General features: G+C 38.4%; 1 protein-coding gene across 3 annotated transcripts in view; it reads right to left on the minus strand.

Moving 5' to 3' along the window:
• The window catches only part of LOC121672882 (CD109 antigen-like), a 70,687-nt gene that overhangs the window by 6,698 nt on the left and 43,310 nt on the right, over positions 1–20,679 (minus strand). For all 3 annotated transcript variants that reach the window (XM_042045782.1, XM_042045781.1, XM_042045783.1), the window contains 9 exons: positions 20,086–20,262; positions 15,950–16,031; positions 14,449–14,677; positions 13,773–13,938; positions 12,493–12,683; positions 9,978–10,133; positions 9,827–9,892; positions 4,602–4,738; positions 288–444 (listed from right to left, as the gene is read on the minus strand). In XM_042045782.1, the coding sequence (XP_041901716.1) occupies positions 288–444; positions 4,602–4,738; positions 9,827–9,892; positions 9,978–10,133; positions 12,493–12,683; positions 13,773–13,938; positions 14,449–14,677; positions 15,950–16,031; positions 20,086–20,262 (1,361 nt within the window). The remainder of the gene's footprint in view (positions 1–287; positions 445–4,601; positions 4,739–9,826; positions 9,893–9,977; positions 10,134–12,492; positions 12,684–13,772; positions 13,939–14,448; positions 14,678–15,949; positions 16,032–20,085; positions 20,263–20,679) is intronic.

Raw genomic sequence — 20,679 nt, forward strand, 5'->3', positions numbered from 1 at the left:
GCAGTCTTTTGGTCAAATTACAGACTTCTTGAAATGTCTGCCTTCTTATGTGTGATTTTTAAGAGGCCTAATTCAGAAACCCCTTACAAATACAACTGAGTCGCACCTATCCAAGCAGTCTCACCAAAAAATAGAAGAACTATTAATTCAACATAAATAGCAGATGTTGATTTCCCCGAAGAATACAATCATAACGTCGTTCCAAATTTAAGCCTAACAATGTTAGAATCAAGATTAACATCACCACAAACACATTTTTTTGGTTTTTTTTGTTACTTCCAACTTACAGAGTCTAAGTATAGGTTGACTTTTCCATTGTCTTTTTCCGTCTTCTTAACTGTCTTGTCTAATGGAACAAAATCTGGTGACAGAGAGAAACCACTGAGTAAGCCAACCTCCATGAGGACCATACCACTTCTGGAAGCCGTGCCAGAGCCAAAGTACCTTTTCAAAGCACAGAGACAAAGATACTTTTAGTAGAAATACAGTAGCCCACTCTCCAAAGAAAACGTTTGATCATCTTTAAATCCCAACTAACGAAGTAATAATGCTTAAGAATATTTAGGAAACAAATGGAACAAAGTACTACCAAGGAAATTTCTAATAATAAAGAGCTAATAATTAATTTCTCAATTATTTTGCCTGTTAATTTTAACCACATATGCAAAAGCTGGTTTAGCACTGAGAAAACTGCAATACATGAATCATACGAGAGACTACACCAACATCAGGAGGAACTTTCAATCGGCATCTATTACTACAAGTTTATATTACAAATACGCAGAAATTATTTCAATTAAGCATGTTTCTAAAGAGGCAATTAACTAACTGCTGTAGGAATTCTTGTACTGAAATATATATATTTCCTCTTATGCATGCTTTGTTTTGCTTTTATTCATTTTGGAGGCCAAAATACAGGTGTATACCCCAAAGAAGTCTCCCAAACCTTTTTCTATTTTCTTCATAGAGATTGATGGTTCCATTAAAAAGGCATCACCAAATTATTTCTCAAAGTTTCAGTTTTTAGAATGCATAGCCATGTTATTAATGCATATTTGGAAAAAGATTTAATAAGTCGAGTCCCTTCTTTTTTCCTAAATAACGCTTATTATTACATCTTCTTCCAATGTGAAAACCAGATGCTGGAGTAGAAAGGTTTGCTCTATTGAGCAAGCCTTGCACACTATGGTGCCTAACAGATGCATCAAAATATATTTATGGTGCTCTGTGCTACAAGTGTCACCTAAATGACCTGCAAAAGATTCTACTGCTTTAAATAAAGCAGGTAGCAGAGAAGTTTCCCCGGCCTTAGCATGGCAGGTAAATTGTTACTGTTCTGCCAGAATAGAAGCGTCTCCAATCCTCATTTCAAAACCCTGGCAGTATTGAAAGTAATTAAACTATTTCTTTGTAGAGCTGGGTAGTTAAAAAAATATATAAGAGAAGAGTTGCTTTCAAAGCAATGCTGTTAAGCCTGGCTGATTCAAGGCAGATACAACTTTGAAAGAAATACAGCACAATTGCTGACTTCAGCTGGCTCCTAAGATTAGAAACAAATGAAACCATCTGTTCGATGATGTGCTGTGCCAAAGTAGCTGCTATTGAAAACAAGTAACTGAATTGGAACTGGATGTAATTATTTCTGCATAATTACCAATAAGAGGGGAATAAAATACCCAAGCTGTCTAGCCAGCCTGGGGTGCTACTAAAACACCAACAGGCAACCAAACTACCTTGGTACTGTCAAGAAGTGAATTAGATATATCCCTAGAAGTTAAGAGGAGGATCTGGCTCTCAAAAAGGAGGAGAGGCAGCCTTGGGGGTGGGTTGTGGTACCATCTCTTCAACTCCACAGTCTCTTAAAAAAAAGGAGAAAAAAAAAATCATCATGCAAGAATGACCAGTAAGACAGACTTGAAACTTGTGCCTGAAGAAAACTCATAATGTTTTCAGTTGAACTTTATGTATCTGCTCTTCAGCAATATGAGATCAGGGTGAGACCCTCTCACAGATGATGCAAAGAAGAGAAAACAACACCAAGCTAGTGTAGGCAGAAAGCAGAAATGAGAGAGTAAATGGAACCATCAGTAATCAATTTCCCATGTCTGGAAAAGGTATGCAGGCAGTAAGACTGAGAAAAAACTGGCACTGCCTCCCAGAGAGTGAGCTAGCTCCTCTAACCAAGAACCACTTCAATTTGAATGAGGCATCACCTGCTCTAGTGTCATAAATTATACCCAGTTAAGATGACCATAGCCAACCACTACCAAGCTGGATGAGAGAAGGTGGATATTCTCTAGATTAAAGAAAGAAAAGAATTGTGAAGTTGAAGCCTTCAGTACCTGACTATGTACATCCACAGCTAGATGCATACCCATAGCTAGACTATACATACCCACTCGTTGAGATTTCAGCAGTCTTTCTGTATTTACCTCTTTTGGTTTCTCTACTAGAAAGCCACATCATGTTAAAAAGATCGTAAGTAGACCAACTTTAAACTAATTTAGGAATATAGATAACGCATATATTATATATACAATTTATAGGGAAAAGAAGAGGAAGATGACTAGTCTATCAAGCTAAGCAATCAGAGATGAAGCCGTAGCCTAAGCAATTTAAACAGACTTACTCAAAGTTGTATCAGTCCACTTTCCACAATAAGAGTTGATGGAACTAATGTTGGAACTAACTAAATGTTCCAAGTTGAGGCAGCTTTTTAATGTCACTAGATTTCCCCCTATTCTTTGAACACTTTGCAATTAAAGCATCATCACCCTAGAGACTTCCCAGAGAAATGGAGCACTTCTTCTCCATGTTTTTAAGTAAAAGGTCGTAGCTAGAAAGTCAGATTGCTCAGAAAAGACTTACCCCAAACCCAGCATGTAAGCCCTTTACATATCAGGAGTTTGTGCTACACTTTAGAACACTGTTGACTTCATAGAAAAGTTTAAAAGAGAACAAGCCCCTTCTGTTTCAAGAGCTCTCATGTATTCTAGTGTCTCTGCCCACCATCTGCGTCACTGAACTGGATACCAGAAACATATACAAACAGAGCTCTGGCTTTATGCCTGCTGGCTATTTCCTAAATTAAATCAATCCTCTGTACTGAAATCATATTCTCTATAGCTGATTATTTGTATGATGGTGTCACCTAGAGGCTCCATCTCCAGTCACAGCTCTGTTGTAGTAGGCAGAGTGTAAGAATAGTTCTAGGCACACAGTGCACAAAGTTTAAATAAATAGTAAAAAGAGGGCATGGATGAAAGGCATGTAACAGTAATCATGGTGGATTAGGTGGTACTTTGCAAATCTTGCACTTACAAGGAACCCATTATAATGTCACAAGAAAACAGTGTTTCTAGAGGAAGTATTCACAAACAGATGAAATCCTTAAATACAACAAATACAGTCATCTCAACAACATCCTTGTTGATAATAAAAGATAGAAGATAAAAACCATAAACATATAGAGAGAGATAAAATGCCCTATAGGGTTTCGTATGAAATATGCAGTGGTCTTTAACTTCAGTAGGACGTGCATACTGAAGAAACTGCCAGAAAATAAACACCTTCAAATATTCCTTTTAAATATGTGTATGAACACTTCCACAGCAAGCAAAATGGAGGCACAAAGCAGTCAAAGAAATAACTTGGTTGACTGGCTGACCTAGGAATATGCAGTTCAATGCTGCCTATTCTCACGTGATCCAGATTCTATCCAGGTAACACCAGCTGGCTGTTCTATGGTTCCCAAGATAATACTTGAGCAGTCTCACCTCAATTCTTAGTAGCTGATTACTGAACATGAAACATCATCCCAGACGCACACACTCTCCCATATCCTCCTGCCCCCCTCCCCATTGTTCAGCAAAAAGAACAGAATTAGCCTGAGTGGAAAACTCTTCACCTCTTTCAAATCTAGAATCATGTATTGTATTCTATTACCAAGTTCTTTAATACTGGTAAATGAAAGACCACAAAGTTAGTTGCACAATAAGGCAATGTGAGTTTATCAGTATGTAAATATGGATTTTGACTCCTGCTAAAATTGTTCTGAGCAAAGTTTATCATATAGATGACCAAAGAATAATTGCTTTACTTCATGGTGTTTTCAGCACTTCAGAACTTCCTTCTCTCTTTACAAAAAAACCTATCTACCTCTATATCAAAAGCAAAGGATTCTTTTCTTGAAAGGTAAGAGTAACAGGCACTTGTCCAGTTTGCTACTACAAGTTAGAATGTGGAAGATACTGGTTCAATTTTCAAGTCTGTCCACACTCATCCCTATAGCCCAAAAGTACTTGCACCAAAGAAACCTTTGAGTTTTTTTCTTGTATTTCATACAAACTTTTCCACATACCTCCATCTTTATGCATACCAGGAAAAAAATATCACCTGGCCAGAAAAAAGTGACTTATGAATTGCTTCTTAGTTTAACTACTACCATTTGTGCAAAGCAAGTTTTATTCTCTTCAGTTATACATTTACATCCCATACATTAGTAAATACATATGAACAAATGGATAATTTAGTTTATTTAAAGTAATCTAGAATTGGTATATACAAAGATGTGTATAAGATGCTCCAACTGATTTACCTACCTTGTGCACACATTCAAAGTTAAATGGTTTTTATCGTCTCTATCATCCTTTACATCAACATTCAAGTCAAAGGCTTCTTGATTTTGGACAGATCTGAGCCTCTGATCGGTGTGTTTTGTGTTGTACACAACATTGAGCTGTGGATTTCAAGTACAGACGTGAGGTGACATGTAAAGCAAATCAGAGTGTTTAAAAGACTAAGTTGCTAACAGTATAACACCAGAGAAGTGTTCAGATGAGAAAACACATGTGGACTCAAATCTGAGTCTGACAGTCAGACTCAAGTCTGACAGCTGCACATCAGGTCCATAGGAATTCTGTGGAAAAAATATCCTTTTCGAACACTTCAAAATGCAGCAGAACCAATGAATTAGCAGGACACAATTGAGGCAAACACAAGGGAGATGGAGGCCAACCAACAATTTTCTCCCTAGTAGCTGTCTGCTGGTTTATAGTGAGTTACTTCCTGACAGTGCGAAAAAGGATGAATAAAACCAGGTTAAAAGAGAGGCTGTATATAAAAGCAGAGCAAGAGCAAATACATAGTGTATGTACAGAATATGTCATCGGTCTTCATGTCACTGCATTCACACACTCAAACCAGACGAGGAATAGCATGTTACTCCAAACTCAGAATACCACAGCCTTCTTACAGTTAAATAGTTTCATCATTTGGTTCATCTGTACAAAGATAAAACTACAGATTTGGTCTATCTAAAGGACAGAGCTCTCAGCCTGTGTTTAGAGACAAGGATGCGCAGAATAGTGTTAAATGCTTTGTACGGGTCCAAACAGATGACGGCTGTTGCTCTTCCCACCTCTGCCAATACTGTAACCCTGTCGTGGAAGGCAAAAAAAATTTGTCAGGCACAGTTGGCCATTAGTGAAGCCATGTTAGCTGTCACAAATCACCTCTTCAGTTTCTTTGTGCTTTAGCATAGTTTCCAGGAGGATCCACTCCATGATCTTGCCAGGCACCAATGCAAGACTCACCGGCCTGTAGTTTCTGGGGTCTTAATTTTTTCCCCTCTTTAAAAATGGGTCTTATATTTTCCCTTTTCCAGTCAGTGAGAACTTCACCAGATTGTCATGACAACAATCATTATCCATTCCCTCAGTCATCCAGATAAAACACATAGCATGGTGAGAGGGTTCTTCTTTGATTTTGGTAGAAAAATAAGTAGAAAGAGGCAAAAATCCCCTTGCAAGACCCCAACATGCATTTTGCTTGGCTAAAGAAAAGGGAATGAAGAGTGCTTCTGAAAAATCACAGTCCTTCTACAATGGTTTCAGGTAGCAAACGGAAAACTGTCAATCCAAATTTAAAGGCATGATAGAGGCTTGTCCCAAGTTATAGGTTAGCTAGTCAATTATAGGTCTGTGCAAACAGAGGAGTCTTTAATTTCTGATTTTTGCTTTTGCTGCCATCTCTCTCACTTCTTGATACAAAAACTATGCTCCTTCTTTCAATCTCTACACATACTTCCCATTGCCCTGTCCAACACTGCTGAATTTAGCACGTTGTGTGAGTGTAGAGCCAATTCTGTACAGGCACTCAGGGCGACTGTGAAGATTTATCACGTACAACTGCTCCACAGGAGAAGGCAGTACCAAGGATGAAACCAACCTAGAAAGCCTGCCAGTTAAAGGCATGCAAAAAGCAGTGCCTCGACAATCTGCCATCATAGAAACAAAACAGTTTTAACTTTTGCCAGAAAAAGCTAATGAATGAGAATTTACTGCCAAGGCAGGATGTTCTGAAACCACATACTGAACAGGTCAATCAGCTAGTATTTTCATGGAGTAAGTTATTGCTGTTATGGTCTGAATTTCTTTTCCCGATTTCTCCTGACAATGAAGGAAAATGTTTTCACAACACAGAGTTTAATTAAAGCCTTCTTTTATATACACACTCACTTTGAGGACAGAAGGCTATTATACAGAAACTCACATTAAATTAACAAAATGACCAACTGCATTCCTTAACTTTTAAAACACAACTGCCAAAGCTGAAGGCAGAACTGGTCCAGTCTTGTGAATAGTGCAACCAGTTCTGGTGAGAGACCCAAGGAGAGAAAATTAAAAGCTAGTGATGCTTGTAATAGTAGCTGACACTATCAACTACCCTACACTTCTAAAAATATGGTACATTTATAGTGCCCTAATCAATGCCTATCCTTCTTCAACTAGCAGCATAAATGAGCTTGACTGAGGATGTGAATTCAATGAAAACATCTCCAATATTTTTTGTCCCTCTTTGAGTACTTAACATCCATTCAAATGGTAATGCAGAAATAAGTGTGCATTTCATCATGTACCTATTACAGCACCATCACACTAAATAACATTCAGTTCCCTGCATAAGCCTAGTAAAAACGCACTGAGTGGAAAAAATGGTCAGTGCTTCCAGTAATGAGTAACAGGGGATTCCGAGGGTTTTTCCTCACTCCCTCTCTACATCTGATCAGGAGATCAAGGAAATCTTGTTCACCTATCCACAGGTGGGTGGATACAGTATGGGTAGGGGTTCCCATACCCACCCTTGTTTGAGCCTGTCCACCCTCCCCTAGTTGGTAGTTCTGGATTTCAGCAGCATTCTCCTTCCTTCCAAGAAGGCATGGGCCCATGCCAATTATTTTAGTCATGCATCAAGAACAGTTCACAGTCATTCTACACAGCAGAGAGGTGCTTCTTTCAAGATTTTCAGCAGGCCTGCTAGGGAAGATTGCTTTTTTGACTCCTTTCTCTAGAGCCTCTCTCGTAATACCCCAACCCATCCTCTCCTCTCTCTTGCAGAGTCAGTGTCTTAGGTCACCCATGGTATATACTCACATAATGGAGAGATGAGCTAGGAAACTTGGTTGACAGCAGGACCAAAAAGCTGTAAATAAATGTCTGCATTTGCAATCATAATATCCAAAAATAAATACATTTCATGAGATCCTGAACGATCAGGACTGAATGCACTGCCAACTTGCACACACAGACAGTGAGATTTCACCAAAAAAAAAAAAAAAAAGGTTTTTCCTAAGAATCCATTCTGTTGGGAAAGCAGACGTTTCCATTAATGGATTTAATCTTGTGTTGTGTGATATTTAAATGAATTACTGTTTTGACATGCTACATTTGGCAAGAAAGTCAAATCCCAGAACAGTGATTCTTACCACTGTACTCTGGCAGGCCCAATACAATGAAACACAGCTGAAGAAATGTGATTGCAATGTCATATGCTATCTGATTTATTAAATCTGATCCAGACCTAGCTTGCGTCCGGGAAAAAGAGAAATCTCATTCAATGTCCTCAGTGCTCTTTCTTTTAGAATACCAGACCTGCCAAAGAAAGCAGAAGGAAAGAACTGATCTCAGCAAAGACAAGGTTTTGGAGGAACTACTCCAGGGTGTGAAGTGCACTATTCGGAATCAAGTCACAGCATCTATGACTCAAAGCTTCAGGAAAAGAGGTGACAGCACAGTGACCTAAATGAACAAGGTTCATTAGCCTTGGTTCCTGAACAGCAGTTCTTTGTGAGCACACTTCCACGTTCATGCAACGAACCGGGAACTTAAACCCTGATGCTATACACCCCCAGGGAGTGCTCCCACCACAGTCAACTGGCTATTCTTGGTGGAAGACTTCTGCCCAGTCTTCACCAGACATGCTGGTTTGAATGTAAAATTTTCCTGCTGGAAATAACGTAATTGGAACCAAGGTGTTTTCAAAAAAGGTATGAAATTTCAATGTATCAGTGTCTTCCAGCAAGAAACAATTTGCTGAAAAGTTTTTGATCAGCTCACCTGACAAATTAGCTGACTTAGTATTAGGGAGTAGTTCTCAACAATTATTAGGGTTAAGTAGTCTTAACTGTTCTGGAGCTCCACTTTGTTACATTCCACACACACACACTGAAACCATAGATGTGGTAACGCAGTCCTGCTGAGATGTTCATTCCTATCTTGGCCTACAAACCTAAATCTAAATCATCCTCTGAAACTTTTGAACTTCGCTGTAAACTTCATTTGTACTTCTGGGAATTAATAAACATGGGTTGTGATTTATGGCATTGTGTGTTTTGCAGACTGGTGGTGAATGAATGAGGTGTATGTCCAGCTTCTGTTCACTGCTGAAAGGCACCTGTGAAGACTTCTTTGAAAAGGTCTTTATCCCAAAGATAAAGATATTTACCAACCATCATCAGGCATTTTTTGCTTCCCAGATGCATAAGAACACTAAAGTGAAGGACAGATTGGATGGAACTTGAGATGGAATCTGACCTGGCATAAAACATGGAGACAATTAAAGGTGGCCTTAGATCAGTTTTCTCAAGTATGACTAGGAGTCCAGTAGGAACTCTGGTTTTGTGACACAGTCGGCAACTTTAAGTTTGCACTTTGAATAAAATGAGTCTCTCATGCTCAGAGACTAGTATTTCTGCATTATTTGTAGCTTTTCAAAGGCCTTCTCTTTCACCTGTGTGGTTCCAACCCATTATCATGGAGAGGGCACCAGGGAAGTGAGATCCACTGCTGGCCATATCAAGTTAGATCCAACACTGTTTTCTTCTGATATGGTATTTCTCCTTCCACTCTCGGCCACGCCCTCACTTTTGGTCGATGCTAAGTGTCTGTTATTATTTGTAGTTTGCAGGATCCCTTGACTCTGTTTTTCATGCTATTTCAGAACACTGTAAAAATTGCTAGAGAACCTGGCTGTAATAATCTCTTATTTTTAGTTTTTCTTGCATTCTATTTCAATAAAAGGAAAACTCTTATAACTAGCAGTGCAATCTTGTTCTCTACTGATCTGTGCTTTACTATGGTTTACCACAGGTTCTCAATGTGGCATTTCTGCCAAGTCCACACACCTCTTTTACTCTGAAATCTGTGCCTGCCAGCGTACCACTGCAGTCCCCTGTCTTGCAAATGGACATTGCAGTTCCGCAGGAGGAGAGGATTGCTTTGATACAGCTTTGGCCCATGGAAGTGCCCCAAAACTGTCAGTCATCCAGCATTACTTAAAAGGCCAGACCACTTGTCAGAATAATAACGTGAATATGTCCATATTTCATTCACAGTATTCCTCAATTAGTAAACTGCTTTGCTACTGTTTTAAGACATTTTGGAAGACTGTTCCTATTAACATGTTCTATAAAGCTTCCAAAATACACTTTCCTTGCAGAAAGCATATTTCTAGCAAGAATACCTACCTGATTGCCTGCATTGCCTACCTGAAAAACAGCAAATCCCATTCCCTCCGCTGACACTGTAATTGTCATTTGTTGTGCAGGGGGAATCTGGAAGAAAGATGAGTAAACCAGTATTTTCAAAGTACTTTCGGTCAGCAGACTTTACAAAAGTATTCCTCACTTTTTACAGTACCTCCTTGGCCTGAAGCAGGAAACGGTTTCGAGTATCAATTGAGAATGTTTCTGGCACTTCCAAAGAAGGGGCTGTCACTGTTATATCCATTTCTGTTTTGCTTGCTGCAGTGAGAGCTGCAAATAGACTCAAGGCTTGTAGAGCCACCACTGTGTCCTGTTGAGAGAAAGAAACCCTTCAGTATTGAAAAGAAGCAGCTGGCACAGCACACAGACTATGCCTTGGGGAGCTTGTAGTTCCTGCATAGACCCATTTGTTGATTATGCTGGAGTCTTCATGCAGCCATCTCCACATCTCTGGATTCCCCTGGCAGGAAGGTCCCAGCACAGAAGAGAGATAGCAACACAAGGCAAGAAGTTAGCTACAGTGGAAATGGAAAATGAGGTGGGACCCAGCTAAGGAAGTTTTCCTCTTGTGCAAGGTACCTGGAACACCTGACAAGCTGAAAAACACAAGAGTCAAGATTACACACCACACCAACCATGGAGAAAAACACAGAGGAAAGTAACGATACTGCTACTTCCTAGATTTATTTAGTGACTATGCATTAAATATTCAGTACTGCAGAGGAGTTGTTCAGGGTGTGTTCATCATTGACAAGCTACAGGTCTGAAAAATTATTAACATTTATTTTAAAAAAAGGCTGAAATTAATTTTATCAGACACTCAACAACAATTTCAAAGGGTTTCAGCCCAGTTTACACTCTGTATTTGATCCAAAGGTTTTGTGCAATTGTTTAACCACTGCAAAATATACTTACAAACACACTGGCATATATGTATCTAAAATTCTTTTTTTTCACCTTTGTGCGTGATTGTAGGCTTAGCTCTCCAGGTTTTGAACACAAGAGGTGGAGTTTGAGCATTTGGTCCAGCACAGTTTAGGGAATGAGAATTTTAACATCCACTATTTTCTGGGAACAAATACAGTAATTAAATTAATGTCTCTAATCTTCTCAGGGATTTTTGCTGTTCATGCAGTTCATTTTGCACTTACTTTTAACCAGTCAGAGTGAAGAAATTGGCCTTTCAGGCTTGACATACAGATACTTGATTTACTATTAGGCCACTTCTAGTAACAAAATTCTAACATAACAGGAATTCATTCCCTACAACATGGTGACGGTACCATACCTTAAGGGGCCAGCATGTGCTGACTTTTTACTCTAGCAGGTAACAAACCCACTCTCCTTCCCATGCCACATCCTTGTGTGAGATGACCTGCTTCACTGATTTCTTAAAATCCAGAAAGATCAGCTGATTAGCAACTCAAATTCCCAGTAAACTGCACCATGTATACAGATTATGGTGAATTACCACACCCTAACTCATAAAGCATCACATATGCAACGTAATACTTTCCTCCTTATTGTTCAACAATATATTAAGTTTCTTATGTAATAAACTCTTTTAAAGCAATCTTAGAAGTTAACTAAAAAACTATGGAGTCATTTCCACAAATTAAAAAAGGCATCTAGGAAGACACTGGAGTAATTTTGAGATCAAAACAGTTTAGACTATGGAAGAACAAAATGATTAAGTTAATTTCTTAATTTTACCCTCAAGGGTAAATGATATGTTGCTAGATTTTCAAACTTTTACGTAAAATAGGTTTCTGAACAATAAGATTTTGTTAACTCATTTAGTGCTTCAATCAACTTCTCCAAAAATAAGCAAGAATTAACACATTAGGAAAGCACTAATAACTCAGGGGAACCCACCTGGTTCTTAAATTGCATTTTACTCAGAACATATTTCTCTCAGATTAATACTAACCAACATCTGAAAATAATGAAGGATAGCCTGTACACCTTGGTACCAAGCAGCATTTTACTGTGACCAGCATTTGCAGTTAATTTAAAAGCTAGTTTGAACCAGTGCAATCCAAAGTACTATCTAATTTTTTTGGATGCCAGCACAACTTATAAGATGTGGCTTTAATAACATGGAAACCTCCTGGAGATAGTGAAGATCTTCCAAATTTCACGGCCCATCAAAAATCTATGCAATAATAAGGACAAAGTACATTATTAAGTTAAGACCAACTGCCAACAGAGGGATTAGGTTAGGCTGTTCTTCTAAAACCTACTCCCCTTAGTTAAACGCTAAGTTAATAGCCTTTCAGGAGTTTGAGGACCCGCACATGGTAAGAATAAAAAGAGGTTTCTCTCCTTGGAAAGAAAGTAAGCATAGATGTTTCACCATACTTATTTCAAAAATATGTTTAATTACTTTTCCATGGGCATCACTATTTCTTCTTAATTTGTTTTGTTATTAATACGTTATGTAAAGAAGGTCTCCCTCTAATTCTCTTTTTTATTAGACTTGCCAAAAATACTAAAACTGGCAGTCCAGGAGTAAGATGCCAATAACGCAGGCTTGTACGTAACCAAGGTAGCTACAGCAAAACAAAACTCAGTAATTACTATGTAAAAAATGGTCCTTTTTTTTTTATTTTTAAATATACACTGCTCATTTAGAAAGTATAGCAAAACCCCTTAAGACAAGATATTACCTGAGTAGATGAAAATCCCCCAAGGTGATTTCTTTGATGACTTAGCCATTTCATAATAGGGATCCCCTCAGCTAATCTGTCTTGATGAAAGTGAGAGAGCAGAGCGTATGCTGCAAGTTCAATATCAATGGACCGTGGCTGCCATGAGTCAGAAATTTCAGAAGCAGGTGTTACCCAGAAACGAAATTCTCCTGTAAAAAGAACCAATAATAACCTCAGATCCACAGACTGAAGTCTTTGGATTTCTGGGAAAGTCTTAGAGGAAACCTCTTCATTAATGCTTACACGTGGGCCCTAGCAAGGATCTATGAAATCAAAGTTTAGGCATGTGTTCCATGAAGGACTGACTTAAGTACTTCCTTAGCAATGTTTGACTCTAGATACTAAAAAAGCTGGAGTCCAAACAGTCACTCAATTGATTTCAGTGAACTTTACATTGATCCTTTCCTTGTCAGCCTGAAGTGCTCACATAAAAGAGCCCTTGTGAAAAGGCCACCTTGTTACAGTGCTCCTTTCTCTCAGGACTAGAGAAGGCACCTCAGGCAGCACAGCTGCTCACTAGACTCATTCTTGAGTGGATCCTTCCCAAAAAAATGACTTCTCGTCCCAGAAGTGACTGTCCAAAAGGCCTAATTCAGTAAACATAGAGGGACACTCAAGAGGCTCTGTTGCTAGGCTACAACATGAATTCCTCTGGATTTTTCAAGGGACAGTTACTATTTTGAGCCAAAAACTTCCATTTCTTATACTCCATATGGTCTGTTCCTCCCCCAATTAGGAAGAAGAATTCAGCTGTGCTAAACTTGAAAGACATTAAACATACTGAGATGACAGGTCCTCAGGGAAAGTGCAACAGACCTCTGTATTGCCTTACAGAAGTCCAACACTTCACCTCTTCATTCTAATACTCATTAGCCCCCAACACCCTCCTGATCTCTCCAAACTACACTGGAATAGTTAACTTCATCCATCTACCCCTCTTTAACCATGCTGATCTTACGAGTGTGCATAACAAAATAGGAAAACTGACAAGTCGTTCTTCAACAGCATCACAGTACTCCTATCAGGAACACTGAGACTGAAAGCACAAGCTTTCTTGTGAATCGTCATTCATTTATGGACACTTCTCATTAAGGCTGTCTTAGAACTTCTTAGCTAATTCTCTATATCATACTCAGAACAGATCTGAATTCTGAATATACAGCTGTAGATATATGATAGGCATTTTTCAATTTGACAAAAATCTGTCTGTACAACTGAGTAAGATACTTGTGCAGTACCTTGGTGTTCTGCTCTCTGGTTCAGCATATTCAGTGCTTCCTTTGCTTTTGTACTTTTTGCCCAGGACAATGCATATGTCACAAGTGCCAATGTGTAATTATCTGAAATGCCTTCACCTAATTTATCTTCTAGAAAGTTTGTAGCAGTCTTGATGGCATAAGCATGCTGGAAATGAAGATAATATTGAAGAATATACAGTGAATAAAATAGATCTTGGAATAGTAAATGTAAAAGAAAAATTCGTATAGAACCAGAAAAATTATGACCAAAAAATAATGAGAAATCTCTTTGAGAGTCACAGACACGAACCTCAAAGGCAAGCCTTTTGATCTGGCACTGTCTTTATGAAAATGAGTAATTTCAATTAAATCAACTGGAATTACTTAACATCTTTAAGACTAGTTTCCCCCAAGAAATTTCTTTGCAAGTTCTTGGACTAAAGTCATGACAATATTCTTGCTAACAGAAACTGCCTTTAGATTTTGCAAATACAAAATTGAAGGGCTTAACACAACTTTGCATTGTTTTGAATAGTTAAGGGATGTTCAACAAAATGAGGTTAAATTTTGCCTGTGTTCAAATATCCCTCTATTTCTTTACCAAGTGTTTGCCATGTACTATGAAAATTTATGAAGCATTCCTGTAACTACGAATCACACTTATGAATTCCAATACCTGTTTATCTGGGAACCCTAGGAGGGATGACATGATGTAAGCTGTGAGAGTAATTGGATTACTGGTGCCTCCTTGAAGATCACTGTGTAACACTTTCCCAGGCTCCTGGAACTCCCCATTTAATTTCTGATGACGGACAATCCATTTAGCTGTATCCATGAGTACATCCTCGTCAATATCTAAGAATGGACGAGCTTGAAGGAAACATCTCAATACAAAAGCTGATAACCTTGGGGAAAAGATTCATCAGGTAAGTCAAAATTAGCCAGGCATTACAGCTTCCTCTGTTTCAGATGATGTAAGAATACTGTAAAGCATAAGGTGTTCTACACACCCCTCCCAAGCAGAGTAAAATGAATGCCTCACCCAGATAAGCAAGTAGACTAAACTTAATCCACCAAAAAATGAAGATATATCCTTGTTCCTGAAGATCACCCCTTCTCCAGCTGCTGTGCTTCAGAAATAAATACAGAGTATAGATTCTAAGTCTGCCAGCACATGTATATCTTTATTCAAAGGTTGCTCTCCTGCCTTCTGCTGCTAGACAGAAGTTATAGTTTACAAAGTAATGCAGTTATGAGTGTGATGTTAATTACCACCACTATCCCTGTAATGACATCCTTGAAACAACCTTTGTTGTTTTATTATTAATAATCCCAAATTATCTCTCGACTCCGTCTTTCCAAATGTGCATTCAGGTAACTTGTCACTGAACTATTTAAGTACTAGAGTTGCCAGTACTGGCAAATCCTGCTGATATCAATGAAAGATGCCCACTGACTCCAGAAGAAAGTCTCTTTCAGTGGCACAGTAACTGGGATGGTTCTAAGCAAAGACAGAAGCATGTACTGGAATACATAAGTACATCTAAAGTGAGCAAGGGTTAGCTGAACAAAGTGGTGGAACCTGTCTCCGTTATCTATTTGGCTTCCACAACTATGCTCTGTATGCTTCCTGGAGTGAAACACAGCACTGTAAAGATTTTTTCAGCTGTGTTTATAGTCTCAATAAAAGGAAATGTGAGAGAGGCAAGTAGAACAAAATTTTTACCACCAGTAACTCTGCTCACCCCCTACAAAATGTCTCAGTCAGTCTTCAGCCTCCAGTACAGAGATAACTGAAAATCTGCTTGAAGCAGGGATGATCACATAGCCCTAAATGGTTTCAGTCAAGTGCAAGAATAACTAATTCAATTGTTATTCTTCATTCTTTTGAGGAAAGCAACAGCAAAAACTTTCAGACTAAACTATTTCCCTGGTTAAAATAATTCATCTTTTTTTTTTTTTTTTTTTTGCAAAATTAAAAAGCCTCACCCTAATAATGGCTTTGACAATATGTTATCCAGCAAGAAAGACCTTAGAGTTGGCCTAAACACCTAATGAAAACCAGGCAGAAGGCTAATACAGCTGGAAACTTTAACCAGCTTCACAAAAACTTTTCAGATGCAGGGAAAATATCTAAAATACTAAAATTCCACAATGATTCTGGCAGAACTACTCACCATGTGCTCCCAGAGGGATCTTCATTTCCAAAGGCACTAAAAGAGCCATCATCCCTCTGGAAAAGCAGCTCTCTTTGGTAGCCTGAAGTGGAAAAGTAGAGACAGGTATTGAACACATTCCTCTCATGCGGGTTCCAACACAAACTGGAACTGAAACTGATGATATGAAATAAGGCACTTTCTAAGACTGAGAAGGGCAGAACTGAAGCTTCTATTTCTTAAAACACCTCACAAATATGCAGGAACACACAAGACCATGCAGAAGATGATGAGGAAGCAGGCAGCAGTAACACAAAGGATCCATCTACAAAAGGAGAACCAGAAACTCCTGCTGCTGCTCATCAGCCACTCAAGCAGTGCAGAGATGTGCCCCCAGACACCCGGGGTTCCAGGACCAGAGCAGTGAGAGTAGAGCAGAGATGCAGCTATAGTTCAGTGCTTTCATCACTTTGGGGATCTTGTGTACCTACAGAAATGCTCTATCTTTACAGCATAAAAGGAACAACAAGCAAAAACTGTTGTCCAGCTGGAAGAGCAAGGCTACAAGTGCTGCTGGAAAACCAGACCTCTTCTTCAGGTGGCTTTTGTCAAATCAACAGTCTTGCTATCAGAAAAAGCAAGTTGGAAGAGGCTGTTCTGAAACAAGAGAAAATTTTCAAAAGACCTGAAGGTCCTGAAATCCTGAGAAGAACCATTTCAAATGTTATCCTAAGATTTTTCAATATCCAGAACAAGTGCAGCTTTCTCCTGGCTACAGGACATCCAAAATAAAAGGGCCTCAAAGGCTCACTGACTGCTCGCAACCACCAGCAGCATTCTCACTCGTGGATGACTTCAGCACAGAACCAGGGGTTCATTAATGTTAGAAATGAAGAGCTTCCTATGATTTGCTAATCACAGTAGTTTCTGGTGTCTAAAGCCTTTCTTCCCTTACATCTTGCCTGCCATTTGTGTATCCAGAACAGTAACGGCATCTTTTCTTTCCCTCCACTTTGTCTTTTCCCTTAATTTTACTATTTTAGCTATTATAACTAAGAAAGTATACTCATTAATCAAAGACCTGATAGATATGCACACAATACAGAATCAGGCAGAAAAACTTTCAGGCAACCATCAGTAAGTCCTACACAAATGAATTCACACAAATACATCCAGTGAGGTCCATCCAGCTACAACCCTGTAAAATGTTCCTTCCTTTCATTAACCACCCACTTCCATACTATCCTGTCTGTACATAAACAGTGAGTGAACCATACCCCCTAATTACTGAGGAACAAATGGCCTGGTCCCTCAATCTAAGTGCCAGTGTAAGATGAATTCCTAATTAAGGTCTCTCTGTAATAGAAGAGAATGAGATATAAAGCTGGGAATCTGAACTGTTACTATAGTATAACTGGGTACCTTCCCATGTAACCCCAATAGCAACAAATTTTGCTTTTGAGTCTTCTTTAGAAGAGTTTGCAATCTAAATTTTTGCTTTACTATAGGTTTATTATGTATTTAGCATGATAGTGGGTAATTACATCACTAAAACTGGTGAGTCTTTCAGACACAGACATACCTGTCATCTCAGTTAATGATACTAAGTAAAACACTCTTAAATGGAAGGGGAAAAAAAGGAGGAACGAGTGCCATTTCTCTCCAAGAAAAGCAAAAGTCACTGTCAAAGTTTAAGCCTCCAAATAATGTTCTATGAGGAGCACAAACACATCTATATATACAAATATACTGCTCCTTCTTCAAAAGTATCTGACTGCAAGGTCTGAAAACAAGGTCTTCTGCTTCTTTGCAGAACTGGCAATGTACAGCAATAAGTATTATAATCACCATCATCCTACTGGTAGTGTAAAAGCACTAGAGTACAACTTTCAGCCTGCTTAACAAAGACTGCTGAGCAGCCCTTACACAGGCACAAATTCATCTCAGAATGTAAGACTGGGAGGGATCAGAAAGATGAGCAGAACCAGAGAGAGAGAGATCATTCAGCTATTTCCTACATTCTGTTTGCTTTCGTCTCAGCGCCAACACTGCTGCAGTCACGCAAAAGTCTCCCAACACAAGCGTATCTAACATGGGAACGCCTGCAGAAATGCTGGAACAGGAGGCCTGGAGGCTGCAAACCACCGCACTTGGTCCAACAGACACTCAATCACACGTGAAAAATGATACTTCAAACGTCAACACATAAAAGTGGGAAGGCAAGGAAAAGAAGGATCCTATTATGAAGATGTTCACTACTATTCCCAGAGGGTTGGCTGGAACCCAAGAGATGTAGGAGGCTCACTGAAAAGAGCTCACAAAGCCGAAAGAGGAATGTATAAAGATGGAAAGGACTTCAGAAAGATGTTCAAGACTGAAGGATCTTACATTTTAAACAGCTTGGAAATTCTGCTCAAAATCTTTCCCTCTTTGGGTCTAACAACAAAGCTTTCAGATGTATCAGGTGTTTTTCATTTCAGAAAAAGTGATTTAAAGATGGGATTTGTCATTACCAGAATTAAGAAATGTGCTTAAAGGGCAACTTTTCTTTGGCTTTGCCTTTGTTCTAAGTAAATAAAACTGCTAAAAGAAGGATCATATAGCAGTTTCTGCTAGCTATATGATCCCTTCTTCTCACAAGCATTTAGCCATAAATTAATTATATTTACTTCAGATTCTGAGGTTACTTTTTCAAATACTTGGTGAATTACGACATGGGAAATAAAGTATGTTTTAAATTAAACTTCATAACAATCCTTTCAAAAACTGAGTCTATAAAAATTATATCTTAAGCTAAATTTCAACTTGAAGATTACACTTAAAAAAATCGAGCAACAACAGAAAATAATTATTAAAATAAAGCAAAAATACCAGAATATTTTTTAGATTGCGGTTATTTTCTATCTTAACGTTACAAGTATTTCAGCATAGTTATTGTTTTGGCACCTACAGTGTTAAAAACACGTACCTCAATTCAAACCCTCAGAAAGAAGTTAAGAACACAATACACTTTGTATGTAAGTGACATTTAAACATTTAAATTTCAAAGCATTCATTTGATTTGAAACAACTTAAATAAATCCACTATTGGAAAACTTTAGAAAATTATGATACCAAAGCTCAGTCTTAAAAGAGTGATAGATTGCTTACAAACTTCAGAGTAGCTGTTTACATAACACATCTCTTCCTCCCCACTGCAATTTTCAACTAAACCATGTAGTAGCAAGGGTTTAAAAAATAATAATAAAAAAAAATCATTTAACTGCTTTGACAGAAAACTGGAATCTTGATGAAAGGAAAATTAATTTTGAGCTGTGCCTTTTCCAAGGGAAATGTCAACAACTTTAAAAAAATCAAACAAAAAAGACTTAGAGAGAGTAAACAAAAATTGAAAATGTCATCACGATGCTTTAGCAGGGGTGTAGTTCACACGGGGCTGGTGTCAGTGCTGTCTGAGAACCAGGCTCTCAGCATGGAGACTGACACGTGGCGCGTGTGGGACACCACAGTTAGATACTGTCTGATCCAAAAGCCAGAGTGCAGCTGTGGTCTCCAGACTTTGTGATGTTCTGGAGTATCTCCCCATTCCAATATACAACAATTTCCAACTAAAATTTTCCAGCTTTTGATTTCTAGCACAGAGTTCACTTCTGACCAAGTCTAAAATTTCTGTGGGTAAAAAAGCCAGCCATGAGAGCAAATGCCACTCCTTGAGCTCTACAAGGACATGTCAGGATGGTGTCATTGAAGACAGGGGATGAATGTGGTTCACTCTGCTCACTGACTCATTTTAAAGCTCTGTGCCTCAGGCAGAGATCAGAAATGTCTGCTCACATGGGGTTTTATCAAACAAGAAGTAACAACCATCTTGTAAATCCATATGAATTATCTTCTAAAATGCATTTGTCATCTGAAAAAAAGTAATTGTACAAAACCAACATTTTTTTTCTGAGAAAACTTGCCCTTGTAAACAAAATAATTTACTGTCTAATTCTGTCAGCCCAGAATAAAGAGAAAAAAAAGAAACAATGGTTTTTCTTCCAGTTCTCATTGACACAAATTGAACAACATTTCAAACACCAGATGAAGAGTCATAGGTATCTTTTTACTAGGAAGAGTTCTTAAAAATCTAACATCTTTCTTTAAGGCATACAGACCTTTTCTCAGAAACGACACAGCTTTTGATCTAATATCCTCTTTCAACTGCCTGGTTTTAGTCAAGTATTGCAAAACATACACATTTGGAGCAAAATTGATCATATTCTGTTCACCACAGCCATAAGGCATCTTAATCAATGATGACAAACCATGGATAGAAGGCCCAAGTAAATCACCTGAAAGATAAAATTTAATCAAAATAAACTAAAGCTTATTGCAAATAAATGCATACCTCACACATAAAGGGTGGTATACTCTAAACTGGGAGAAAATATGATATATTGGGAATGTTTCTACTAAACACCACTAAGCAGGCAGAAAAGATACTTCATCTACTGATCAACTTTATGCCCACTGACCCAACTCCCTACAGACCTTTCCAAACACAGAGCAATTTCAAACAGCTACCATTAAAAAATAAACAAAACAAAACAAACAAACCAAAAAAAACCCCACAACACCAAAAAACCAAAAGCAACCCAACAAAACCCCATAAAACTAAAATCTATTTAATCCAGGAAAATGTTTCAATAGTGGTATGTATTTGAAACTTCATTTATTTCTTCTCTCACCTGCAGTTATCAAAGCCCCGG

The sequence above is a fragment of the Corvus kubaryi genome, unplaced genomic scaffold (assembly GCF_017639235.1).
Source record: "Corvus kubaryi isolate FWS band 111438036 unplaced genomic scaffold, C.kubaryi_AGA036_p1.0 65025, whole genome shotgun sequence".
In the NCBI taxonomy this organism is placed as follows: domain Eukaryota; kingdom Metazoa; phylum Chordata; class Aves; order Passeriformes; family Corvidae; genus Corvus; species Corvus kubaryi.